This window comes from Rhinolophus sinicus, chromosome 17 (genome assembly GCF_057876585.1).
Source record: "Rhinolophus sinicus isolate RSI-liver-muscle chromosome 17, RSI-T2T, whole genome shotgun sequence".
NCBI classification, from domain to species: domain Eukaryota; kingdom Metazoa; phylum Chordata; class Mammalia; order Chiroptera; family Rhinolophidae; genus Rhinolophus; species Rhinolophus sinicus.
The window spans coordinates 44,476,069-44,503,807 of record NC_142517.1 but is presented as its reverse complement, the minus strand read 5'-3'; the positions used below and the strand labels follow the sequence as shown (position 1 = coordinate 44,503,807).

General features: G+C 36.5%; 3 protein-coding genes across 13 annotated transcripts in view; 1 reads left to right on the top strand and 2 right to left on the bottom strand.

Annotated features, from left to right (window-relative positions):
• Positions 1-6,940, bottom strand: part of MFN1 (mitofusin 1) — a 30,677-nt gene extending 23,737 nt beyond the window's left edge. The window contains exons 1-4 of one of the 6 annotated variants that reach the window (XM_019751911.3): positions 6,822-6,940; positions 5,615-5,733; positions 3,375-3,510; positions 1,824-1,986 (exon numbers count right to left, since the gene is read on the bottom strand). In XM_019751911.3, coding sequence (XP_019607470.1) covers positions 1,824-1,986; positions 3,375-3,510; positions 5,615-5,726 — 411 coding nt within the window. In that variant the 5' untranslated portion in view covers positions 5,727-5,733; positions 6,822-6,940. Of the gene's footprint in view, positions 1-1,823; positions 1,987-3,374; positions 3,511-5,614; positions 5,734-6,428; positions 6,653-6,821 lie in introns of those variants that run through there. The other 5 variants (XM_019751942.3, XM_019751930.3, XM_019751920.3 and 2 more) reach the window with 5 other exon arrangements.
• Positions 6,121-21,190, top strand: LOC109458487 (uncharacterized). Its single transcript, XM_088794346.1, has 4 exons — positions 6,121-6,139; positions 6,415-7,162; positions 7,585-7,642; positions 20,671-21,190. Exons 1-3 carry the CDS (start codon positions 6,121-6,123, stop codon positions 7,595-7,597), a joined length of 780 nt encoding a protein of 259 aa, XP_088650472.1. The 3' UTR covers positions 7,598-7,642; positions 20,671-21,190.
• ZNF639 (zinc finger protein 639) lies at positions 18,233-26,915 on the bottom strand. 6 transcript variants are annotated; one of them, XM_074328223.2, is made up of 7 exons: positions 26,250-26,473; positions 25,566-25,664; positions 23,006-23,078; positions 22,261-22,329; positions 21,184-21,294; positions 19,569-19,703; positions 18,233-19,441 (listed from the first exon to the last, which is right to left on the bottom strand). In XM_074328223.2, the coding sequence occupies exons 4-7, from the start codon at positions 22,316-22,318 to the stop codon at positions 18,291-18,293; spliced, it is 1,455 nt and encodes a 484-aa protein (XP_074184324.1). In that variant the 5' UTR covers positions 22,319-22,329; positions 23,006-23,078; positions 25,566-25,664; positions 26,250-26,473; the 3' UTR covers positions 18,233-18,290. The 6 variants fall into 6 exon arrangements, with proteins under 6 accessions (XP_074184324.1, XP_019607625.1, XP_019607607.1 ...); XM_019752066.3 differs by lacking the exons at positions 25,566-25,664; positions 26,250-26,473 and adding an exon at positions 26,480-26,915; XM_019752048.3 differs by lacking the exon at positions 25,566-25,664.
• Between the last annotated feature and the right edge of the window lie 824 nt (positions 26,916-27,739).

Genomic DNA, 27,739 nt, shown 5'->3' with positions numbered 1-27,739 from the left:
TCATTCTGCAAAAATAATCAGGGCTACATTCTAAATGCCCCCCAAAATGGAACGGTGGCAATGGAGTCCTATGTAACCCCTAAAATTGATAATGTATGTAGGAAAAGAAATGTGTAATATATCAAGAGAAAAAAAGCAAATCAGAATATAGCACATGATATAAAACCACTTTGTTTAAAAAATACAGAGAAATACAAATTTAATTCTATACCAAAGGGTTTCCATTGGACAGGGGAAGTATGTGAGTTTTGGAGTTTTTCTTTTTATCTATTTGTACTTTCTGTCTCTTCTAAAATGAATATGTATTGCTTAGCAATAAAAGGGAATAGAAGAAACATCAATCAAGGAAAGGGCATCAGCACGCATACCTCTACAGTTCATTTGATGTGTATCAGATTTTAAAGAGAAATATCTATTTTCAAATGAGCACAATACTCCTGATCAGGGTTGAAGTGAATCTTCATAATGACCATGTTAAGTAGGTTTTTTTTTTTTTTTTTTGGCTTGCTTTCATAAACTTTATGATGGAATCATAAACTCGTACTAAAATCTTGATGCCTCACCTATAAAATTAAGATTTTAACAAAAGCACCTATCAGGCAGAACTGTGGTGAGGTTTGAGTTATTACAAGTATTTAGAACAGTGCCTGGTACATAGCAAATATGTAATGAAATATTAGCTGTTACTGTTACATTTCTTTCACTAAGTAAACTATTAGAGCACAAGATTCAAAGTCTGTTTACACCTTAAAGCAAGCCACCAACTGAGGTAAACAAATGTAAATTCTGGAGTAGGGGAGAGGAATAAAAGAGCAAGAAGGAAGAGGACTGGAAGTAGAGAGCACAGATCAGAAAAAATGAATGATTTCCTTAAAATACCACAGCACACTTGACTTTGAGGATCTAATGCCATAGGTTGAATTGTAATTTGCTAAAATTTTTTATTACAAAATAAGTGATTCCTTCATTTGTATGGGTTAAAAGTGTGAAATATATTTTCATACACATCATCTAATTTATTCCTCATAACTAAACTGAAGGGTATATTACACAGATTGTTACCTGATCTAGATCAAAAAGCAAACTCACAACACAAGAGCCGGATCCATGCATTCAGCTAGTTTACCAAAAACTAAAATGGCATGGAACTTCAAACATTGATCTTCTGTATTTGTGGGAGAGAAGTTAAGACTTAAGAGAAAGTGACCATAGTGAGAAACAGTGTCTTTACCAATTGCTTTCATTCCAGTCAACATCTTACATCTAATATTTCTTTTTTTTTTTTGCTGAAGGAGTTTGGTGGCACTGAATTCCTTAAGACATTTATGAAAGGTAGAGAACTGTCATTGGCCCTTAACTGATAAAGGTATAACATAACGTTTATTCATAAATATACTTACTGAGTACTCCAAAGGTAAAACAGTTTCTAAAGGCACAAATGTGTCAAAAACAGATTCCAAGGGCCCAATTTTTTACACAGTTTTCTTTGAAAAGGCAAGATTTGAGATTAAATAGAAATAACACACTTCAATGTTTTCATTGGGAAACCTCAATGTTTTCATTGGAAAGTTTATTTTTAAAATGTAATACGCTTTTAACTATAATTTACTTATATTTTAAGTTAAGGACAGGATTTTGTCACCTAGTAATTTAGCTCTGAAGCAAAAGAATTTTAGAGAATTAAAAATATAAGTAATGGCTTAAAAAACTATGACTACATATTAATGGGTCTTCCATCTCCAGGACTGCAAATATCTTACATATTTTTTAAAGAATAGGACACTGTTTCAGATACATTATATTGCTAAGGTCAAATATAATACCTTCACACTCTTTTTTTCATCTGATCCTTCTGTCATAAGGTAAGCTTTATCTCCATCAGTTCCTTCAACACTCAGTAAGCAATTGGTTGTATGGCCAATCCCACTAGGGAGGACTTTATCCCACAACATTGCATTGATAACAGAGCTCTTCCCACTGCTTGTCCTGAAGAATGAACATACAAAATCATGAAAAACAAAATACAACAGTAAAAAACTTTCTTTTTTCACTGGGTCTAAGGCTGACTTTTCTAGAATTGAAATTTTGTTAAAATTTCATCAGACTGAGTTTTTCATGAAAGAGATGACAACTTAATTTACACAAATATTAGCAATATACACTTCAGAAAATAGCAGAAAGCAAATCCTACCTTTTCCATAAAGCTATTGTTGCCTTTTGTAACTTTCTTTTTGGGGCAATTTGAAAACACAACCCCAAATTCTGTGCTACTTGACCAATCACAAGATGTGGTCTAATGTTCCATCTTCTTAAATCTAGGCTGGACCTTTTGCACATCCACAGCTAAATACCTATTTCTCCTTCTCAAGTAGGACAACTGAGTCATCACCTTTCCAGGAGGCCTCTTCCCTCCCACTCCTACTCCACCCTAATCTGAGGCAGGGGCTCTTTAATAGACTTACCTCATACTAGATTCTAAGGCCCTGAGTATATGGTCAAGTGGGAGAAGCAGACAATAAAAACAGAAACAAAACAACAGAACTCTGTGAAAATGTTTTAAAGTCATAAACAGGTACTTTAGTACAGAATAACTGAGAAGGAATACTTAAATAGAGTGAGTGATAAGGGAAGGTTTCTGAGGTAGTAACACTTAGGATGAGATCTGAAGACTGAAAAGGAGCCAGCCAGACAGAACAAGGCAAAGAGAATTCTAGGCATACGAAATTGCAAGTGCTAAAGCCCTAAGTAGGAAAACAGCTTAGAAGGCCAATCAGGTCAGTTTAGTGAGTAAATAAATACCTCTATTGGTACATAGCACATGATACCTGAGCGACCAAGTATGAGCCTAGTATTCTGTCTTTGCATCCGTATTGCCTGAAAGTGCATGGTACATAGGTAGTTAACAAATGATCCTTAAACGTATGGAGAAGCTGTGGCAGAGATCACTCTGTCACTCCAAACAGTAACATTAACGAATGGCACTTCCTACTGTCCCCCTGGGAATCATGAGGCTGAGAATCTTTTGTAAGACACACCTGATAATCAACAGAAGCTTAAAGGAGTTTAAGTGACATATTATGCGTATTATCTGTATTTATACTCTTATAACTAGCTAAGAAGCCAATTCTTAGAGATGAGCATCCTTAAAAAATAAAAATATGATTGACCTTCATAAAGACTCATTTCATACCAGGAGCTAAAATGAACAAATTCTCTTACATGCTAATGACTTTAACAATTAACACAGGCAGAAACTGTTGTGGAGAGAAGGGGGAGGAGCAGCACTTGTTGAAACATCAGAAACAAAGATGGAGAAATGACAGGGAAAACTGATTTCTGGAAACTACCCTCGAGAAGAAATAATAAAGAATTACCTGCCAAAAAAGGCCACTTTCATGAGTCTCCGAGACAGCACCTCGCCAATGATGGAAAGCTTGTTTTTATACCCATGGATTTCTACCAGATCATCCTCAGTAGCTATTTGATTAAGTTCTGGATTCTTGTATGTTGCTACAACATTGAAATGGTATTAGAAAAAAATGATATAAGTGAATACTAAGTTAATTATACAATGGGATACCTACGATGCGCATATATTTTGGCTTTGTTCTATATTAACATGCCATCTGAAAAGTAAAAATGCCCATAGCATTTGAATATTTGGTAAAAGGTGAGTGCCCCTTGCCAATGGGTCATAAGAATCCTGCCCAAAAGAATTTCAAAATTATTAAGAATTTCAGGAGCCCACTCAAAAGGTATTTATTTTTCATCTGGTTTCAAAAATACAAAATATCCAACTAAGACAAAAATGTTTCTGAACAGAGAAACTAGAGCCTAATATTCACCTATTATTGTCCTCATCCTGATTGGATTGTCAAATCTTGAGCTGAGAAGATCCACATGGCAAGAAAGAGTGGAGTTTGAATGGGGCCCTCCAAAGTAAAGCTATGATTCAAGGTCTCCAAGCTAAGTAAGACTTTGCTACCTTAATCGCCTCTTGTCTGCTTCCCACAGGGATGGAGCTAAACAGCTCATTTCACATAAAAAGAGAACTTGCAGACTGAATCCCACCCCAGCTCCAAACTCCCCTCTTCCAAGGACAGGGATAACTGCGAAAGCCTGAGTTTGAAAAGTAGAAAAGCCTTTCAGCTTTGTTTCTATTTCAGGAATACACATGCGCAGTTATATTTTTATCATCTGATTCTGCAGGTAAAAATATAGTGATTCATTTGGTTATCTGAGTGGTTCTAATTAAGACACAAACACTGATACAGCTTACCCAGTGGTCATCTAATTCAATTAAGCTTTACATAGCTCATCATACTTTTCAAGTGAATTAATAAAATATGTGTAACTTGGTAAAAAAAAGTTAAGACTGGCTTAAGTATCATTACATTCACCTTTGTTTTTCATTTTATTCTTGGTCTTCCTGATTTATTTGTTTTTTTTGGGTTTTCCTGCAACATTTTTTCTGAGGTTCTACAACTAATAAAATCAAATACCGATTCTAAAGCATAACGCTCAATCTATAACTGGCTCAATACACAAAAGATGTTATATTTAACTTCATTTTCACTTCCTATCAACTCTTTTAGAATAAAATACTATTCAGTCACTGTGCCAGCTCAAGTTCTTTCCAAATTGGAAACATAAAGATTCTACACCAGTATTTTTATTCTCACTCCAACAAGACTTGAATTGTGTCAGATTTAGTGATAGAGACACAATAATAAGGCATGATCCTTACCCTTAAGTGAGGAAGGGTAAGGAGGGACAAGGAAAAGTTTGATTCTACCAACCTACCAAATGTTTCCCCACTGTCACTGTAGAAAGTTTACAGAATCCCTCCCTTTTCATTGGACCCCTGAAGGCCAGATAATCTTAAGAAACAGAAAAGTTTTCAACAGTTATCTCCAAAGCAGTATTCCCTAGTAAGACATTCCTCACCACCTTTGTTTAAACAGTTACACTCATTTTAGGAAAACTGTTCTTGCCCTTTCCCACAGCATACCAGCCTCATTTGAAAGCATAAAATAGGTCTGAGATCTTGGCTTAACAGCTGAGTTGGGGAGGAGATAAGTATAATGGCTAAATGTGCGCTGCCTCATTTTTAGTCTGGGCATTCACTAGCTCTGTGATCCTGGGCAAGCTGCTTGACTTTTCTGTACATTGGTGTTATTTTTAAAAGGAGTGATTAAAATTGTGCCTCAATGTTGATGAGGATTAAATGAGCTATAACTATTACTGAAATGAGTTAATACATAATTCACTTCACAGTTAATTATATAATTCAAATGAAATTTATTCAATTTAATTATAATTAAACGCTTAGATTTAATTTATATCATGTATAATAAATGAGTTAATGGTTTTTAAATGAGTTATTAATATAACAATATACTTAGAATAGTACAAACACTTATTTCTTAGTTCTTATTACTACTATTTAATCTTCCTTTGGAGGGCAGAAATGGGTTTTATTTGTAATATCATCACTCATCACTCATATAGCACAATGCCCTATATAAGTTTTCAGTAACTAAGGTTGAAAGAATAATGCACCTTTGTATATTTTCAACAGTAATTATTTTAAAAACTTTATAGAGAAACTCACCTTCAACAAAATGTGATCCTTCAGTAACAAACTCCAGTAACTGGTCAAAGATTTCAGTAATTGCCTTCTTCGCCAGCACAAAGTGCTTCAGCGGAGAAGCAGTTTCTGCCATTATGCTACTGGGAGATGAAAACAAAAAGTTAGAAATGCACAGATTAAATTGGATCACAATCACCTGCAAATTAATGATACTTTCCAGCGACACTAACTCCCCAATGAAATAAATTAAACTGTCAAAATGCTTTTAGATAATTATTTTGGGGGGAGAAGTTTTAGTCAGACAAAGCCTTCTTTTGAGTGATACTCCACTAAAATAAGTGAACTCCACTAGCCAAAATCTTAGTTACAATTTCTAATTTATTTCCCTTTGGTGAAGATGAAACTAACTGTGGCTAAATTGTGACTACATGTGACTCTTAAGTATATATATCACGGAACAGAATTAGTGAGAAGCCAAGTTCACAAACAGTAAGTGATTAAGTTTCTCAACCTGGAGCTCTAGGTGGATGGCAGTGGATGTGCAAAGTGAGGAAATACAATTCCAAGATCATAATTCAATACTGACGTTTTGAATTATGTAAAGAAGGAATTCTCATCACAACAAGTAAGGAGGCAAGGCTTAAAGTGAGCATTGAGTTTTCCAGCCAAAGTACCAAGACTTTCAAGGAACAGAAAAAAAAAAAAAACAAAACTGGGGGGGGGGGGGGGCAGCTTCTCATGAAAAAGACACCAAACAAAAACAATTAAACACCAATCAAATCCTGGGGTGTATGTGTGGAATGTAGCAGAGTGGCCATAAGGAAGGCGAGCATACCAGAGGGTCAGGAATCATCGGGGCGAAGGAGCTCCGTGGGAAAGGCGGGGTGACGGCAACGACCCGGTTCAGCCGGTGAGAATCACCTACCTCGGGAAATCCAGGCCTTCCACACCAGGCACGGGAGCCCCGCCCGCAGGGCAGGGGCCAGACCCCACCGCCGCCCCGCGTGCGCCGGCCCAGACCCGGTTCCCCTCGCCCAGGTTCCGGCCTCGCGAGCTCCGCGGGCCGGACCCGGCCGCCAGCCCGGCTCGCTCGCTCCTTTCTCGCAGGGCTGTGGCGGCGTCTCGACACAGAGCACCCGGCGCACGACTCTCCGACTTCGTCCCGGGCCGCACGAAGGTCACCCCTAGAGAAGTAAAACGGCCAGCGGCCAAGACAGAGGGCACTCACACTGTCCTGGTTCCGACTTGTCACTCAGCATTCGCAGGTCAGCCGCAGCCCTCAGGCCGCTTCATCCTCTTAAGGGAGGCTGGCAAGCTGGGAAGAGGTGGGAGGCGTGCCAAAAGGGCGGTCACTTCCGGTCTCTTGCTGTGCCCGATTTTGTTTGGCTCAGTGGCCGGAAGTGCACTTATGTCGAGCGCCATTTTTGTTAAGGGCAGAAGGCAAGGTTTGTGCGGGCAGGGAATGCAGCAAGGGAATGTTTTGCTGTTCACTCCCCACCCCCTGCCAACTTCTGCTTCCCCTCCCTTCTCCTTGCAATGTTTCCAAAGCTCTGACCAGCCTAGTCATAGGTAGGTGCCAATGGCTAGTTTAGTCAGGGAGAGCTAAAAGGAGGTGGGGTGAGGTGGGGGTTGGGGCTACCAGACAGGAGGGTGCGGACTTGCTGGGCCAGCAGCAATAATGGAAAACCCATTTGACCTCTCCACTACTCTGTTCTGTAAGATTGGCTTTCTGGACTTGGAGCAGTGAGTGTATGTGTGTGTGTGTTGAATTACTTTAGAGGTGAGAAGAAATTAGGAAATTGATGTATCATCTTTGACTAGTTTTTCTCAAACTTTGTACTTAGGCGTCATCTGGGAAACTTGTTAAATTGCCCATTCTGATTCATTGGGTTAGAGATGAGGCCTGAGAGTGTGAATTTCTAACATGCTAGGGAAGCTGCTGCAGCTGGTTTGTACATGGCTCAACAAAATGTCCTGGGATTTCTTTCTAGAGCTGGCAAGTGAGATGCAGTTTTGCAAGTGAAGCCACTTCATCTTCCTGAGCCTGAGGTACTTCATCTATAAAATTGGAGTACTAGTAGTACCTACCTTGTGGATTGTTCTGAAAATGAAATGGGTTGATAGCATGTAAAGTGCGTAGATCACTGCTTCACACATAGTAAGAGCTGGATAAATATTGTTCTGTTGCAACAGGTGAATATCAATAAGCAAATGCAATAAATCAGGTATTCTGAAGAAGAAAAATGGCAATGGGATAGACTATCTGAAGGAAAATAAGAAAGAGTGAGCCTCACAGGATGGTCCTTTCTAAGGAGGTAATATTAACTTGCTTTTCCCAGGAAGCCAGTCCTTGGAATAACTGGAGGAAGAGTGCCCAAAATGGGAAACAGGGAAGTCCAGAGGTCCACAGGAAAAAGTGTTATGGTGAATGAAAAGAAAGACGACCAATATGTCTAGGATGAAGGGAGAGAAACAGAGATTGGGGGAAATAAGTTTAGAGAGGTAGGCAGGTGTAAAATCATATAGGCCAAGATCAGAAATTTACATTTTATTCTAAGTGCAATGGCTTGCTGTTTTAAGCTTGGGGAGTAATATGATCTAATTTACGTTTTAAAAGGTCTTTTTGGTTGCTCTGTGGGTGTTGGACTGTACAGATATTCCATACAATGTTTATTAAAGGGCCCAGTCCATTGGCTGGAATTGCAGGCATTCCATTAAAAGAAAATGGCTTTTAATATTAGCAATATACGAAGTCCCTGAGCATAATTGCAAAATAAGCTGGAATCATTTGACTTCACAATTATTTTATGTTTTTTAATCCCTTATCTCCTTTCCCTACCCTCTCCATAAAAACACATACATAAGCACAGTATGCTAATCATTTCTGCTAGGAATTCTTGGAATTATAATTATCAAAATGTGTGTATTTATCTAAAAACATTGTGATGCCAATGACCCAGGGCAGTCTCATACTTTGCTGGCAGGAGGGTTACAGTGTGTATCAGTCAGGTTTTATAGGGTAAGAAACTTACTGGAAGAAATTGGCTTATGGGATTGTGAGGGCTGGCTAGGCAAAATATGTATGTAGGGCTTGCCATCCCATTAAGGGCAGAATGGAAATTCTTGGGCAGGAGCTCACACTGCAACCTATAGGCAGCATTCCTTTTTAGTGGGCACCTCAGTTCTGCTCTTAAAGCCTGTTAACTGATTGGATCAGCCCACCCAGATTACCCAAAATAATATCCTTTACATAAAGTCAACTGATTGTAGATATTAATCACAAATACTTTCCCAGCAACACCTAGAGTAGTGTTTGGTTGAATAACTAGGTACTACAGACTCTCCAAGATGACACATAAAATTGTCACATTGTTATGAGCTATTTGGCAAAATTTATAATGTGTAGGCCTTTTGACTCAGCAACCTTAGGAAAAGAATCGCTTTAGCTGTAAATACATAATCAAATAAATTCAAAATACAATATATTCAAAAATACAAATAAATATATAATAATCAAAATATTATTTAAAATCATGAAAAATTGGAAACAATCCAAGTGTTCCCCTGTAGGAAATGGGTTAAATAAATTATGGTACATGCATAGGATGGAATATGATGTAATCATTAAAGTTTGTTTTGAAAAAGTACATGACATAGAGAAATGTTCACCATATTGCCACAGTATATAAAAATAAGATATTTTTCTAAATCATATGTAATACATATATTTTATTTCTGGGTGGTGATACATTACTGTTTTTTTCTTTGTACTTGTTTGTTTTCTGCATTGGGCATGTATTCCTATAATGAGAAAAATCTAATAGTTTATATTTTTAATGCTTAATAAAACATATATATATAAAACTAATAACAATAATATATTTGATAAGCACTATAATTTACAATGGAGTTAAGGCATTTAGCAAAAAGAAATCAGATTTTAAGGATGAATTTCAAGCATCAACCAGCATGTAGAAGGTGAAAGCATTCACCACCCTTGAGATCATTCACAGGTCTGTTCAACAAATATATTGAAGAAGAAACATTTTAATGGAAAACTACAGAACTTGAAATCTGAAGACCTGAGTTTAACTCTATACTATGCCACTTAAGAGCTATGTGAAACCCTTAACTACTTATATCAGTTTTGAGCATAGGGGATCTCAAAGGGATCTCTTATTTTATTTACATTGTTTGAATTTTGAAAATCATGATGGTATCCCTTTATTAGTTCTGTAAATAATAATGTTTGATATAATTACTGTGTTTTAAAGTAAAGGTGACATTGCATGTTATGAATTATAAAAATAAGTGTTTTGATATAAGTAATTAATCCACTGCTTTTCTTTTTATGGAATAGACTCATAGGCAAAAACTAGCAAAGTAAACAAAGAAAGAAGAAAAAAATTAAAATATAAAAGCTGGAACAAATAGAAGTTAACAAAAACTAAAATTTATTTTAAAAACTTATATATTTGACATATTACTTCCAACTCTGTTCTTGAATGTCAAAAATAAGGGAGATACAAACCAAGGGGGAAATAACTAGACATATAATATAGATGCCAATACATATGAAAACTTTTATGAAGTGTAAAATTTCTGAGAAACCATCAAATACCAAAATTAGCCCAAGAAAAAACAGCTATTAAGTATTTAAAAAATTGAAATGGCAATTTCCCACATATACAAAAAAAGAAGAACGAAGAAAGAAAAAGAAAAAGAAAAGCCAAGCCTAGATGATTTTAAAAGTAACTTTTTATCAAATCTTTAAAGAAAAGATTAATCTTATCTCACACAGGTTTTTGCTGAGTATAGAATAAGAGAAGAAACACCCCAACTCATTTATAAGACTAGAATAACCTTGATTCTACATTGGATAGGAGCTGTAAATAAAGAAAATCACACTTATGAATATAGAGGCAAACATCCTCTATGAAATATTGGCTAATTGAAGCCAACATTGTATTAAAAAACTTTTTTTTTGTCCAAATAGGGTTTTCCTAGGGATACAAAAATAACATAAAAATCATTCAATGTAATTTATAATATTAGTAGACTAAAGGAGAAAATTCACATGTTTATCTCAATAGGTGCTGAAATACTCATTGCTCAAGTTTACTACCTACATATAATAAAAATTCTTAGAATACTAAGAAACGTGACAAAGGCTATCTACCAAAACCTGCAGTAAATACACTTATTGGGGAAACTTTAGGAGTCTTATATCTAAGACTAAGAACAAAAAAGGAATGCCTGCTCTTGCTACTTCTGCTCATTATATTAGTGAAAATACTGACAAATTCTGTAGAAAGAAAAAGAGCTATTAAGGACTGGTAAATGGAAGTAGAGACAAATATGTCATTTATGGCAGATCATATGATTATTTACATTAAAAATTGAACAAAGATATTTGAACTAAAAAGGCTAAAATCTGAACAAGATTTCTGTACACAAAAGCAATGTTTTAAAAAAATCAGAAGCCTTCCTATATACCTATAATAACCAATTAGAAAAGAAGATAGCACGCCAAAGCAACCAAAATTCTAAAGAATCTAGGAATTAACTTAAAAATTGCATATGACTTTTATGGAAAAAATTTAAAACATTAACAAGAGACCTCAGTAAATGGAGAAATATACAGTGTTTATAAAAGGAAAGATGAAACATTGTAAAGATGTCAATTACCTCTAAAATTACCAATAATTTTAATGTAATTCCAATAAGACTTTAGATGGAATTGGAACTAATTCTAAATTAGCATGGAAGAAAAAGTCCACCTATAGCTAAAACAGTTCTCAAAAAGAAGAGCAGAGAGGATAAATTCACACAACCTGATATTAAGACAATTGCAAAACCATAATATTCAAAGCATAATGTTATTGTCAAAGCATGTGATACCGTTGCAGGAACAGACAAGCCTATGGGTACAGATAGAGACCCATATCCCAATTATGCCCGGGGAAGGTTGATATGTCATAAAATTAGTATGAATCACTGGGTAAAGATGCATTATTTAACAAAGAGTACTGGGGGAAACTGGCTCACTTGAAAGAATAAAAATAAAACTTGAATCATACCAACACACAAAGAAATCCAGACCTACAACATGGATGGATGGATCTTGAGATTATCATGCTAAGCAAAATACAAGTCAGAAAAAGTCGAGAACCATATGATTTCACTCATGTGGGATATAAAACTGAAAGCAACAAATGAACAAAACAAAACTCATACACCCAGACAACAGTTTAGTTAATACCAAAGGAAACGGGGGAGAAAGGGTTGTAAAAGAGGGAAAAGGGGGTGAAATATATGGTGAGGGAAGGAGAACTGACTGGGTGGTGATCACACAATGCAATGGATAGATGATATATTATAGAATTATACACTTGAAACTTATATAATTTTACTAACCAATGTCACCCCCAATAAATGTAATAAAAAAAAACAACAACAAAAAAAAACCTCAGACCTAAACATGAAAGTTACAACCAGAAACTTATTGGGAGAAAATGTAGGAAAATAATTTGTGACATTGGGGTTAGAGAGGATTCTGTAAATAAGATGCGGAAAGCACAACTTGTAAAGGAAAAATATGATGATTTTTCTACATTAAAATTAAAAGATTTCTGCTCAACCAAAAACATCAGTAACAGGTAGATGACAATATGAGAAACTATTTTTTGCAGTGTATATAGTCAACAAAGGAGCAACATTTAAAATTTGTGAAGAACTTCTGAAAACTAACCAGAAAACCCAATAGAAAAGTAAACAAATGATATGGAGACGCACTTCACAAAGTGAGAAACCAAAATGATTCATAAACATATCAAGCTATTTTCAACCTTCTGTGTTTCCCCTAAAATAAGACCTACCCCGAAAATAATCCCCAGTTAAGATCGTCAGCCAGATGGACGCATTTAGTACATTATGATGATGTTCCAGAAGATGACATGACTGTATTTGAATAAATGTAGATTGTTGCACATGAAAAAATAAGACACCCCCTGAACATAAGCCCTAATGTGTCTTTTGGAGCAAAGATTAATATAAGACCTGGTCTTATTTTTGGGGAAACATGGTTGTTAGTAATCAGATAATGCAAATTTAAACACTAATATACTATTTTATGCCTCCCAGATTTCCAGAAAATTAAATTGTATGACATTGTTGATGAAGATGTAGGAAAACGTGATCTGCGGTAGGAGTATAAACTTTAGCTGTATTGGATAATAATTTGGAAGTATTTAATCACAAGTATACAAAAAAAAAATTCCCCTCTCCCCAAGAAAACAACCAAAACCCCAAAATATTTCAACACATACAGAAATGTTTATGGTAGCATTGTACACTAGCAAATACTTAGAAACAGAAAAAGGCACTCAATTCTGAATTGGAGTTCAGAAAGGTGACAGGGAGGTTTCCTGCCTTATATAGTAAATCTCCTTGAGGACAAGAACCATAGTTTATTTTATCCTTGTATCTCTAAATATATGGCTTGACAGTAGATATCCCATAGCTGTTAAATTGAAGAGTAGTGTAATAGAAGTTTTTAAAGAGTTGCAAAGAATCCATGGACTATTGGAGAAGAATTTAGTGACATTACACCCATTGTCCTTGGGTACAGTCACACAATTAACAAACAGGGATTAGAAATCAAAGTCATATATGCTTTGGTCCAGTACTCTCTAATACATCATTTACCCTTCAGGTGTCTGGTAGGACATTCCATGAAAACAAAATAGGGCACATTTTAACTTTTTTCTAAAGAAAATTCTTTGAAAAGTTGTTGGGAGGTGTTTATTCTAGTTTAAAAAGTATTTGACTAATGATGTTATAGAACCATTTTTCTAAACTATAAAAAAGTTTAGATCAGAATTTTGTTTTCTCAAATTTCAGTCATTCATGTATCACCTACCCAATTTTTTTCCATGTCCATGTATCATTATTTACTTTGTTTTTCTTTAAATCAATTTGCTTTTTTCTTAATAAATTAGTTTTGTCCTGAGTAAAATGATACATGAATCATATTTGAGGTGCTAGTTGTATTTTACAACATACAATTTACAACCATGAAAATAAAACTAGGTACTATATACAATTATTTTTATATGTTGTGTAGTTTAATGAATCTGGATTAGATGATCTCTGCGGTAGCTCCCAAACTAACATTCTGTCATTCTAGGTTAGTTTTACTTCAGCATTTTAGTTGTTCACCAGAGACCATTGGATCAGTGCCATAAAGAACTTAACCATCCTCTTGTAACCATAAAGAACTGCTTAGTAAGATGTGCCATGATATTCTGCTTAAAAGACGCATTGAAATCTATAAATTCAGCACAACCAAATTGTTGTTAGACAGGAATACATATTTATAGGCTATAAAAGCAAGTGATATGGTATATGGTATAAAGGGAATCACGTAACACAGTTCATAGAGGGAAGAATTTTTATTGAAAATCTACTCTCACCTTGTTAATTGGAAAACCTTTAATCTCTTGAGACTTTCTGAAAACCCACATGAGGTGAGGAAGAGTTGCAAAGATGAGGGCAATTAGCCATAGAATATAGTTTGAGGCCTATGTTTTAGAAACATGAAGAATGCCGTAAAGAAGTAAACCTGAATAAAGTGAACCAGGTAGATAGGAAAAGAGAATTCAATCTTCTCAGTTTCAGCCAACCAAAATTCAGAACAGCATGGTGAATGCCCAGTAGGCAGAGGATTGAAAAAGAGAAAAAAGGAATTACCCACCAGAAATTACTTTTGATGGGTATGTTTCCAATTCCTGATATCAGCTTATTCTGAAGAGTAAGGGCAAAAGTTTCAATTATTTCCAACTGTAATGTTTTTCAGTAGTGGACATTATCTGGATCAGATATTAAAAATACCGAATTTTTGAGTTTTCATTCAAAACATACTTTTCATTAAAATTTTCAGGATATAATTCATTCAGCTCAATATTTTTAGCAAGGTTATGCAGGTTATATTCATTTGCCTATTTAAAGCCACAAATAAACAACAAACTTTTAATGGTTGTGATAACAAAAATTCCTTTTCAAAGCTGTCTAAATAATCATTTCTCTTCAAGTATGGAATAAGACTAGTAGATAATACAATATTCCTATTTAGCAGTGTGAGAAAATTGTTTCTTTTTAAAATGAGTGAATTGCTTTTCACAAATGTGATTTGTTTTGGGTTCAGGTAATTACCAGTGTTACTAAGGAGAATGAACTTAACAAGGAAGTTGTGGTGATTCATGCTTTAATATGGAAAGTCTTTATCTAGAAAAAATTTTTTAAATCACTAGTATGAAGTAGACTCCAAACAATTCTGATAGGCTCTTAAAATTTTTAGTTTTTCAACTTCCAAATTGAACATTTAACTTCATATAAACATGAAAACTATGTGACTTTTAGCTTTGTGAATTTATATTTTACACCACAAACGTACATAATTTTTTCTTAGATTTTAATGTCTTAAAAGAATTTTTTGGAAAGCTAAACCAATATAAAGCGTTTTTGTCGATCAATAAACTCAATGCCATTAATGAAAATTCTCTTTAGATCCTCTGCATCTTCAGTCATCAGAACTGAAAGTGAGAGGCAAAATTTTATTTTTAATTTATAACGATGAGGCTCAGTTGTAGGGTAACCTAACCAAATTTGCTTCTCCATTGGGATTAACATTAGCCTTAACTATTTATTTTCACTTAAATTCTTAATGAGTACTGATTTTTTTTGGTGAGCCAATCTGCTTCCCAAGAGGATTATAGCCATTTGATTTTTATTAGCTTTCTCAAATTTACATAACATAGTGCTTTTTAGGCATTACAATTCTATTAAAAATTAATCACAATAGTTGGGGCATTATATTAAACTAGTTGCAAAAGATAGTATGATTGGCAAAACAAGGAAAGTTAAGGTTAATGGTAAAGTGCCAGGAATTAAGTAATTCAATGCTTTGTAAGTCGGATTCAAAAATTAGGAATAGTGTAAGCTATTGGGAAAAAAAAGCCTATATACTTTATCTGCCAACAATTCAGCAATCACCTACCAACACACTATAGGTCCAGTGAAACTAAGGAACTGGTTAATGTGTGATATCATACATTCAGAGAAATCTAAGAAAAGTGATTTAAAATGGTAAAGCTGGCAAATGAACAAGTAGGAAGAGGAAAGGCTTTTGAGTAGTGCACAATCACTTTGAAATGATGGAGTGCAGGGGAAATGCTTTGGAATTTCAAAAGCAGTAACTCATTCCAAGGTGAAGACAAAAATAGCAAGAAAAAAATGACCTGTCACTACGTTTACTGCTGCCAAGAATTCTATTGTAGTGCTAATAAACCTCTTTATCACTTATGTTTTCTCACACTTGAATTGTGGTTCAAGTCACAAAGAATATAGTGGAAATGCCTGTCTTTGAGAGAAAAAAAGAATTAGAAAATTTCTCTCTAGGTAGGTTTGTTTCTCCAAAGAAGTTCATTAAGCTAAAAATAGACCAGCTACCTCAGCAATTTGGTCAGTCAGACATTTGAAAGCTGAGTCAGTCACAAGTTTTTATTGAACAAGCTGTCAGTGGGATGTTGCCTCAAGCTGCAGATTCTTCAAAAAATACAAAATTATGTTTCTAAAACTTGGATTTAGTATCTTTTTAGTTTCATTATAGTACTGTTAATTTAATTACCAACACCTAATCAAATGTAAAGCAATAAAATACAGAATTAAAAAACAAAACACCAAGGCATTACTTAAGGTTTGTTTGCTGAAAATCAAGTTCCTGGAGATGGATGTATATCAAAAAAGTGTAACAATTACCAAAAAAGCAGCTGGAGGGCTAGGTTAAGTAGTCATGAAAAATATCTCAAGGACGACGCTTACATATTTATGTAACATGGCGTAATGGAAACATCACTAGACAGGAAGCCAAATAACTTGGATTCACTTCTGTCTGCTACAGTGGTTTTGTGACCTTGACCTAAAAACAACCTAAGTTTCTATTTCTACAAGAAACTTAGAAAACTAGTTTTAGACCAGATGGTTTCTAAGGTTTTCTTCTAATTTAAACAATTGTAATTTTAAGTCTTCTAGGAAACATTTGTATCAGATAGCCCTCCCTACCTGGAGTTACAATCAGATGGAATGGTAGTTTCTAGGAATACAGGTATGCATATACAAGTATGACAAAATAGTAGATAAAAGTGATTGGTGGTAAAAACTTTTTTTCTGCCATTCTCAAAATAGCCTATATTCCCATGGTTTTTGAAGTGGGAAAATCATAGGTCATAAATTGGTTTCAACTTTATCAATATTCCCGAACAATATTTTTGTGAGCTGTAGTGTTTTTTAAGTTTGAGGCCGCTGATACACAAAGTTTTATTTTTTTGAGGCTGCTATTTAGAAGCTGCTTTTTGTGGTTGTCTCTCTTTCCCTCCCAATACATATATTGAAGTCCTGGGCCCCCGTACCTCAAAATGTGACCTTATTTGGGGATGTTGTCTTCACTAAGTTAAAATGGGGTCACTGGGGGGAGTCCTACTCCATATGACTGGTTCCTTGTAAAAAGGGAAATATGGAGCCCGACTTGCATACAGAGGGACCACCACCACATGGACATGAAGACGGCCATGTATATCAGCCGAGGAGGAAGGCAGGGAACAGATCCTTGTCTCTCAACCGTCAGTAGGAACAAACTGTGCCAACATTTTGGTTTTGAACTTCTAACCTCCAGAACCGTGAGACAATAAATTTCTGTTGTTTAAGCCACTCAGTTTGTGGTACTTTATGGCAGCCACAGCACATTAATATAGAAGCTAAGATGATTTTACCATGATCAAATGTAATTTATACATTATCACGCCAGCAACCCCTTAGCTCCCACATCTTCCCAATTCAGTATTAATACTTCAGGTCAATAAATGATTTGACACCAACAGTTTGGGCATGACTTTGTAGTTGCATAACTGGAAATGAAACGTGAACAGGTTGAGTTATGAAATGTTGCTTTCTCATTGTCTAATCCCTTACCAGTTCCTCGCCACCCACATCTTACATTACTTAACATATATCGGGGCTAAAATAAAGTGATGAGTAAAAAAAATAAAAAAATAAGACTACCAAGAAAACCAAAACCAGATCTTTTCTACTATTACACTGACCTTCTAGTGTTATTAAAAGAATCACACAGATGGAGAGTCCAGTGATTGACTTGGGGATAATTACTGATGGGGAATGCAAAAGGAGGGTCTGGGTTATTAATGGGAGTATCAGTGGACTTAATTGTACATTATACTGCACTTTAGTGCTGGTAGTGCAGCAGTTTAATGACTTTCTATATGAAAAACTGAGCTTGTTTTGAGTTTAAAAAAGTTAATAGCACCTATGGTTACAAAAGGAAAACTAGTCATTTTTTTAGTACATCTGTTTCCTATCAATTCATTAAATCAGAGCACATGCAAGAAACAGGATGACAGTCACCAAGAGGGGTTAAAACTATGAACTACTATACACTGAAAACACCACATTTAGTATACAATTATATACTGAAAAATGTAGCAATGCCAAGAAAATTGGACAATTAAAGAATTTTGTTTAAGGCAATTCTCATAAATTGTGTTTAAAATAATTCATTTTAACATCTCCAAAAAAAGTCATATTTATTATTTTACATTAACATTATGGAAGTTAAAGAGAATAATCAAGTTGTCTCATGGACTGGAAGGTGACTTAATAATTCCCTTTCATTTCCAAACCTCATCAAGCAGTCACTACATTTATGAGGTAAGTCAGCTGAATGCTTGAAGTCTAGATGAATTTTAAGATCTTCTATTTGTCCTGTTGAATATTCACAGTATTGACATAAATAAATCCCTTCAGATAAATGTGAATTTAAATGCTTGCAATATTCCAGCATACTTGAAAAGCCTTTCCCACAGTCATCACAAACATGAGGAAAAATTTTAGTATGTTCAATAGCAACATGCCTGTTAACATTTGTGTGAAGTCTACTCCGAAAACCACATACTTGGCACACAAAGAAGTTTTTACATTTGTCAAAGGTAATTTTGCTCAAGAGGCTGTACTGTCCATGTTCTCCATTGTTATACTTGTCACTTAACTCTATTAGTTTACATGCGTGTTCATTTACCACATGGCTATGCAAGTCTTCTGGGTCATTAGTCTCATGTTCACAGAACTGACACAAGTACTGCTCATCACAGCTGTGCTCCTGGAAATGTAGATAGAGTTCACTGCTTGAGGAGAACTGCACATCACACTGCTCACACCAATAAAGGTGATCACTAAAATGGGTGTCTGCAATGTGCTGGCTGAGGTTCTCAAAAATTACTGTCTTATAATCACAGTATTTACAAATGTAGGGATCCTCTTCATGCAGTTTGGCGTGTTCGATCAGAAGCATGTTGGTAGAGAAACTTTCCTTGCATACTCGACACACATTTGAATCAGTACGCTTATGCTTCAGGATCATATGCTGCTTTAAATCTGAAAAATATTTGCTGTTGAACTCGCAAAGTTCACATTTGTAGAGGCCACTGCTATTAGCTCTCAGTAAGGGCCATTTCTGCTGGGCAGTCACATTCAAAGCTTGGCTCTTGTCAAGGATCTTGCAAAGTTTAGCTGGCGGCTCTTCCTCAGTTTGGTCTTGGAGACTCTCAGAGGAATTGTTTTCTGTCTCTATATCATAATCTTCAGAAATTGCATGCACTTCTGCAGCAATTGGAACATCTTCAGCAGTGTGAACTTCTATAGGGCTTTCTTGAGTTTGTTGGTGGACTGATTCAGGTGAATCACATTCTTCATCACAAATTTCAATATCAGTAGATTTTTCTGAAAAATAAAACAAGCCTATTATTGTTAAGACCTGTTAAATAACTGGCAAAAAAAATTACTTTATGCATTATTTCTTGATTGATCTATACAAAATATGCAAATGCTATTACTTAGTTTCCCTAACCTGTAGAAAAGGCAGTGTGATCTAGAATTCTAAGTACGGGACTGGGAACCAGATAGTTCTGATTTCTGTTTCTGGTCTTGATTCCATCTGTAAATTTTGGCAAGTCATTCGATGTCTCTGTATCAGAATCATCATCTGTAAAAAGGGATTTTGAAAAACATTTATATCAAAGCATTAAACATTAATTGTTATAACACAAAGCACCAAGTATTTTAAGTATAATTTTGAATTTCAACAGGAACTAAGGACTTAGATTTAGCCATGAAAAGAGGTTACATATATCACAGACACAGAAAATCTGTCCAAACAAGTAACTGTTTTTGCTTTCATGCCCCAGTTGGACTAGAACACACTTTTCAAAATTACTTAGGAATTTTAAGTTTAAATTATTGAATTTGAATGAGCCTTTATTCTCTCAGCCCAGACACAGTATTGCCAAGTTAGCATGGAGAAGCTGAAATAAGGTCCGTATAGAAAACTGGGCTTCAACATCATGTCGTTGTTGTTTTAATAGACTTATAATTTGGGATTCTTCTGTACAAGAGATTTGTTTTTTCTCATTTATTTATTCAATCATTTATTTATATCAGTATGGACTCATGGCTATTTATTTTATATTTTGGGTTATAACTCAATTTTTTTCTCCTCAAATTGTTTCAGCTTTGGCTATTGGGAGTTCTTTTAGTTGGCTCCTGTGCTCCTTTGGCATATCTGTAGTGTTTGTGTGTGAGAGTTTTGAGTACTTCCTTATTTTCTGGCACTATAGGATGCTTCAGGCTCATCTTGTATATTTTCTGCCCCAGAACTAGAACCAGTCATTTCTCCAAGAAGCCCTAGTTCCTTTTATTGGAGAATGGTATTAGAAACCAAGATCTGGGCACTAGATGTGCTCACTGCTACTGGATGTCTTTTTTTTTTTAGGGGTGTCATTTTTTTCAGGTAACAGAGCAAAAAGTACTTGTGTACACTGCCATGTATTGATAGACATACCTACAAATATTTTTGTATGTAACCATATGTGTCTATATTAGGCCAAACATGAGTTCATACTGATGTCTCTCTCTTTTAAAAAAAATAATTTCTGTTTCTGTATCTGTAACAGGAGCTCAAGGGAAATGGGAATTTTGATGATTTCAGAGGAGAAGAAAACAAATGCAAGTTGTTATCATTCACCCAATACTGGAGAAAAGAGAAGTCAGTACAAAATGAACGATTGAAAAAGACCAAATCCTTCATCCTCTATTCTTTCTTTCCATTAGCGCTCCAGACTGCAAGGTGAAAGATATAGCTGAGTGGATGAACTGTGTGTAACATTCTTAACTTTTCATTATAAATGCTCCCAATTCTGGGTCACTTCTGCTTTGCCATCAATTCCTAGCCAACTAAAATGTATTTAGGAAAATGTACTTTTTATTTATATATCTGAAATAACTCTAAAAATTAAAATTCACTTAGTTGCTTTCTTACAAAAAAAATTCTTGTTTTCTTGCATTTAAACAAATTTAAACACTTGCCCATTTTGAAATTGTAACTCACCCACATTTTCAAATACGGAAGAAATGATAATATATAAAAGCAATTTAAAGAAAAATATCTTGGAAAATATAAGATATACCTTTGTTGTCAAAATATTTTAAATCTGGTTGTCTCATAGAACAGACACTATAACAATGGTCAGAAAAAATTCCATTGAATCCATCTGCAATTCTGCTTATTCCAGAGGAATCTGAACATAAAACAAAATTTAAGAATTTTCAAGCACAGTAAACATACATACATACATTAAATGACAATCACTCCTTTATCTAACATATAAATTTTCATAGTATTTGCAATAAAGTATTAATATTTCCCTCAATTCTGATAGCTTTTATATTTCAGATGATATTAACATAGAGCTTTGAAAGAATCGCAAATTATACAATATAAACTTTAAAACTGCGATACACACAGATACATTTCACTTACTGTCAGAATACCACAAAATATAAATGTGTTAACTGCAAAAAACACTGAATTAACTACCAAGAAGATATGCCACGTGATGCAGAGAAAGCATAATGCACAGGGACAGTGGTCTGAGGGCCAGTTAGCAGTAAGCCAGGCTTAATTTCCTCAAATGTGAAGCATGTGTAGGTTGGCTGGGCTAGTAGGTATGACTGGGACCATCCCAAGTCTATGTATGAGAGGTATATGAGTTAGAGATAGCCAGAGAGACCTCTCTTCTTAGTACTGCCAAGATAGCACAGACAACCTCAACCAAAAGATATAAAATCACACAATCAAAATAAAAGTTTTTATTCCTGAAAGTAATGTATAGGATAAAGATATTTTTCCACAATGATGCAAAATATCTTCCAACAAGGTTATGGTTGTGCATTAAGCACAAGCTTGGGAAGCACATAGGCAAATCCCAATTACGTTGTGTAAGTATGCAGCCTTGGATATCTACTTTCAAGTATCTATAAACCATGAAGTTGTATGGAATTAAATAATGTCTGTCAGTTCTGATGTGTGCCCAGCACATGGTAGATAATGAAAAATACATATTCAGAGAATTTATTTAAAGTTTTCTTATACCTAATAATTGACCCAGGTATTTAACTCTTATCTGATCATTTATGAGAAAACAGATGGGAATACAATTGCATGGAAATTAATCCACAGCCCAACTTTAAAATCATTCACTGACCTGAATAACGAGAAGGGTGTAAAGTCTTCCTTTTTCTCTTTTTAGGATATTCATTCATATCTTTTCAATCTAAAAATGAAAAATAATTTAAAATATGTCGCAAATAACTGTTGTTAATACTGTTATAAAAAATTCCTTCTAACCTAAGAATTTACAGGCAATAAGAAATTTGTGTGTCACGTGAAAATCTACTTCATAAGAGAAATGTTAAAATGTTAAAAAAAAAGCTTCTGTTTATATTTTGGATTTTTCTGATCAAGTTTAAAGGCAGGGCACCAATTTCTGTTTTCTTTCTTAGTGATATTAAGAACTCTTTTTCAAATGTTGATGTAATTGTGAGAACTGGATAATTACAATAAGCCTTATGCTTAAATTATTTTTTTTATAAAAAGTAAATTGAGCCTATGGCAACATATTAAGAATAAAATAGTTACATTTCTTATAATTGGGAGTATTTTGATAGTTTTCAAGCAAAAGGTGGATATGATCCCTTAAAAAAGTATTTTTGCAAATCTGTATCGATCCCCTGGCTTCCAGAAAAAATACTTATCACACAGATACCTATCACATAGATACTTACCAAATTGCATCAAAATACAATTTTCAAGAAAAAAATCACTTTCTTACTTATTAGGTCACATTCAACATTCTACTGAGAACAAAACAGGTACGGCAACCATTGTACAATTAAATTCTCATGGACTGTTATAAAATTGACTCATTCGTTTTACCACATTCTACTTACTTGGTATAAATTCTTAATATGGCAGTGAGGAAAAATGAATTACACTGAAGTTTTCATAGGTGGTAAAAAATGCCTACAGGAAAAACATGACAGAAGTCCTATCAGCAAAAATGTAGTTCATTTCTGAGATTCAAGAATACAATGTTACCAAGATCTTTACTCAATTAGAAAGTTATACAAAAATTAATTCACGTATAATATTCTTTTGAACACACTGTATTAAATACTAAAAATTACTTATATTGACAAATATGTGAGTATATGTAAATATGTCATATTTCTTTGAAATGAATTTACTTTCTAAAGCTGTATCTTAACACCAAAGTATATAAATCTACATTAATTTATTCAGTCATGATGAAAGCCAATATAATGAAAGCAAACACCAACCCACAGACTTTTAACTGTTTAAGTCCTTATAGACTATTTAACAGTAGAATAATAAAAACGATCACTTATTGATCACCAGTTATGTACTAGGCTGTGCACATTATCTTATTTAATCCTATGATATACAAAATCCACAACCCTCAAAATATTTTGTTATTGACACAGAAACTGAGGCATAATAAAGTCAAGGGGAAACTTAATAAGTGGTAGGGTTGGGATTTGAACAAATATCTAATCAATTTTAAAGCCCAAGTTTTGGAAACAAACAGGGAGATAAAGTGATCACCCCAGTTCAAGTAACAGATTGTCAGAATCAGAACTACCTCTTCCATTTCAGTTAGTGTTCTTTCCTCTGTAGCAGTGAGGAATGTCAGAAGGAATGTTAGAAAAAGTGGTTTTCTCCATCAGTTTTATATGCTGCTTTTCTTACCAATAAGGTGATATACAAAGCAGATAAAACTTGGCATCATTACTAAGACCATCTCATTTCTAGTGGTGAGGAATTTGAGGTGCACATACTATTTTTGCTGCTTCATTAAGTTTTGGGTATATCAGCACTACAGGTGATGTGATCATATGGTACTAAGATAGATCTTTTTTAGTTTATTGAACATCTTTTTAACCCTTATTTTATTTGGTCTTCACAACTATTTTGTGACGTATATAGTGAGGCTACTATCATAACAATCATGTGAGGTACACAGAAGGGCTACTATCAAACGTGCCCCAATTTTACTGATGAGGAAAGAGAGTCAGTGAAAGTCAGATCAACTAAGTGCCAGAACCAGAGATGAAAAAGCATGTTTCTGACTCCTGGATTTTGAACAACTGTGAGTAAACCTTTATCGCTAATCACTGCTACAAGCAAGTTACATCTTGCTTCCACTTCTTACTCAGCCACTAATTGGGAGGAGGAGAAGGGAACCATCCAAAGAACTGAAAACCAGGAGATTTACGGAAATGATATCAACATAAATAATGCCTTACTTAACAAAACAAATAGCATTTCTTGAGCCCATCCCAATCAAGTGCATTCAAAAATTAAAAACAAAAAACAAAAGCTGTTTTCATATTTTATGTAATAAACTAAAATTTCAAGACTTATTCCTAATCCTTCTTTTGTACACTTCCAGAATTTATACAGCTAAAAACTTTACACTTCACGTTTTAAATGCTCTACAAGTTTCAGGGAGAATACTGAAAACTGGCAGCTGAGCATGTTAAAGTAGCCTCTTGTTATTTCAGAAGACATTTCAAATTCTTTCAAACATGAAGAATAAAAAAGTAAGAAAAGGAAACCAAGCATGGCATTAAAATTAATGTTGCAAGCTGGCCAGGATTCAGACTGTCAGGTGAAAGGAATAGGATCACCTTGATCAGTCAAGATTTGACTCCTATTTAGGGCTGAACAATCCCCAAGGCTTATTAGACCTCCTTTCAACAAGATGGGAAAATGCCTCCTCAAGACCAAAAGTGCTACCCACACTTCATTTCAGCAAATGTTTTTATGTGCTTTTGGATGCATAAATACCGCGATGAAGAAGTTTGACTTTTTACTTAGAGATGTCATCTAAGCATTTGTTCACTAGTTCTCCTCTCTTGGGGAAGATTCTGAATCCCATGCAGCTTATCATTCACTCCTCCTTCCCCACTTAAAAGCAAACTATAAGAAAAAACTATTAGAAAATTAGAAAAATAAATAAATTAAATCATGTAGAATCTATTCACCCTGAAAAATCAGAGTTAACATTTTGAAGTACAGACTACTAGACATTATCGTATGCTAAGATATGAATATACATTTTACATTTACAAAAATGAGATCATGCCACACAAAACATTAATTTAAAAAAAAATTTACAAAACTCATGTCAGCAACTTTCCACTTGTTTCTTTTTCAACAATAAGAATGTCTGTGTACAAAACAGACTACACATAATAGGCAGTCAGCACTGACATGAAATAGAACAATCTTTTTTTAAGGACTTTCTTGCAATGTAAATATTCTCTTAAAAATAAGACAAGCATTTACAATAAAAAGCTACATTTTTATATTAAAGAGTTTTGAAAGCACGTTCTTTACACCCTCATTTTAAAATAAGCATGTTTTCCAGATTTTAGAAAAATATAAACACAAAAATGTTGCAGGAGAGCTTGAACTAGAACCCACTTTTATGTCCAACTTATTGTCAGTCTTTGCTGAAGTACCACTCTTTAGCTCTTCACAAAGAGATAAACGGCTTCAAATTCCTCGTCTCCCTAAATTGTACTAAAAAACAAAACCAAAAGGGGTGTATAAGCACCCTAAAGAGCGGCTTGCTTAGACTAGAGTTTGGAGTCCTGAGCGCCTGTACCGACGGCTTCCTGCTGCGGCTGAGGCTCGGGGCACGAGCACGCGGATGCGCCGCCGGAGGGTCACCATGCCACCTGGAGGGGCCGGCGGGCCAGCGTGGCACCGACGGGCGTCTGGAGCCCAGACGTCGCAGGACGTGCCCGTCGGTGGGGCCGGGCAGGAGGAGCCACCGGGCCTCAGCCCTCCACCCTCGCGCCTCGCAGCGCCACACCTAGGCCCAGCGACTAGCGGGGACTCCCAAGCACCGACATTAAAGCGCTTAAGGAAAGAAGCCGTAGGGGGCCGAGGAAAGCCAGGGTGGCAGCGTCCTCAGCAGGGGGTGGAACAGCCTTCGCGATGGGGGAGGGCGACCGCAATCCCGCCAGAACACGAAGGCAGCGTTTCGGTTTAAAAGACGCCATCCGGTCTTTCCTGCCTTCTCCCGCTGGAAGCTGCGCCCGCACGCCCGCGTCTCCTGCAGCAGCCCAGCGCCCCGCTGGCCCGCCCCTCCGTCACACTCACCAGGTCCCCCGGGGCCGCCGGGCCAGCCCAGGCGTAGCTCCAAGGCGGCGGCGGCCGAGCGCGGGCGGAGGGGCCGCGCCGCCCTACCCGCGGGCTCAGGGCGGCGGGCGGCGTGCGGCAGCTCCGGCCCTCGCGCTCGCGAGCACTCGGCCGGGCGGGCCCCGCTCCCTCCCGCGCGCCCCACGCCTTGCCCGCCAGGCCCCAAGCCCAGGCTCCGCGGCCGCACTCACCGCCTCGCTCTGCGCCTGCGCCGCGCACCTCAGGGTCCCGCTGGGAGGGCGGGGAGGTGACGAGGTGAGAGTGGGGGCAGGGGACCTGACAGCGAGGCCGGGCCTCACACCAGGCCTGGGAGGGACCACCGGCCTTTAACCCCGGGGGTGGTCCGGCAGCCCGCGCCCCCTGCCGGCACCTCTGCGCCGCCGCAGGCCCTTTCCGCGCTGGGTAACGCTCCTCCCGCGACCAGCGGGTGATTCCAGCCCTAGAACCGCTCCAGGCGGGGCCGCGCTGGGAATTTACCCCGCCCGCTCGCAGCCCTTCTCCTGCCCCGAAGAAGGGGGAGAAGCGCTCGCGCCAACAGCCGCTTTCCCACCCCGCTCCTTCAGGGGACGTGCGAGAACGGTCTTGCAGGGCTGGGCCAGGCTGATGGCATTTCAGACCTTAACGAGTGGCAGCAGCCTGCTGGGGACAACTAAAAGGGCAACAACCGCGTCATGGTTTTACTGACGTTCGCCAAAGAACCACGCAGGGCTGGGATGCAGTCCACCGGGCAGGAGGGCGAACTCTTGAACATCGTGAGTCATTATTAGGCTTCAGCTGGATTCCTTGACTCAAGAAATCTTGGCGGAATTAATGTGAAATTATATGGGATTGGATTAGATGGTTTAATTCCTTTTCCGACCTTGAGTTTCTATGAGCAGATGTAGAAAGGATTAAATGTATAAAGAAGCACAAACAAACGGTGGGCACGGTTTCAGAAATGAAAATTCAAGAGTGGTCATATGTTTAATCTTTTTGACAACGAATTGAGGTTGTTAGTCCCAATTTACATATTAGAGAAGTGAGTTTGTGAGGGGCTAAAGACAAGGTTTTACTCTTTTTTGTAAAAAAAGAGATTAAGTGAATGAATGACTCCCGTTTACTTGGGATTATCACCTGCCCACGGTGACTCGGATAATCAGGGCTGTAATCCGTGTCTTTTTATCCACGTCCACTGCTTTTTCTGATGACCACATGCTTACCAACCAACTGCGGGGTAGTCACAATCACAGACCTTATTCCGAACTCCCCAACTATCTCCCAGGAGATATTGCCATGTTTGAGAGAAACACTGATTTGTGTGGCTCAACTTTTATGAACTCACAACTTTTGTGTGTGCTCAGCCCAAACAAACAGGAATGTTTACGAATGCTGGCATGGCCTGATGAAGTACGAAGAGATTTAGTGGCTTTTTATCCTAGTATTGTTAGTACTTGGCGCAGAACAAGGAATCC

Bases quoted from the DNA above. Each gene is read 5' to 3' on its own strand.
- ZNF639 (XM_019752066.3), bottom strand. From the start codon at position 22,318: ATGAATGAATATCCTAAAAAGAGAAAAAGGAAGACTTTACACCCTTCT. The intron at 21,295-22,260 runs GTCAGTGAATGA...TTTTATGTTCAG, and splicing joins ACACCCTTCTCGTTATTCAG to ATTCCTCTGGAATAAGCAGA. The intron at 19,704-21,183 runs GTATATCTTATA...CCCTTTTTACAG, and splicing joins AAAATATTTTGACAACAAAG to ATGATGATTCTGATACAGAG.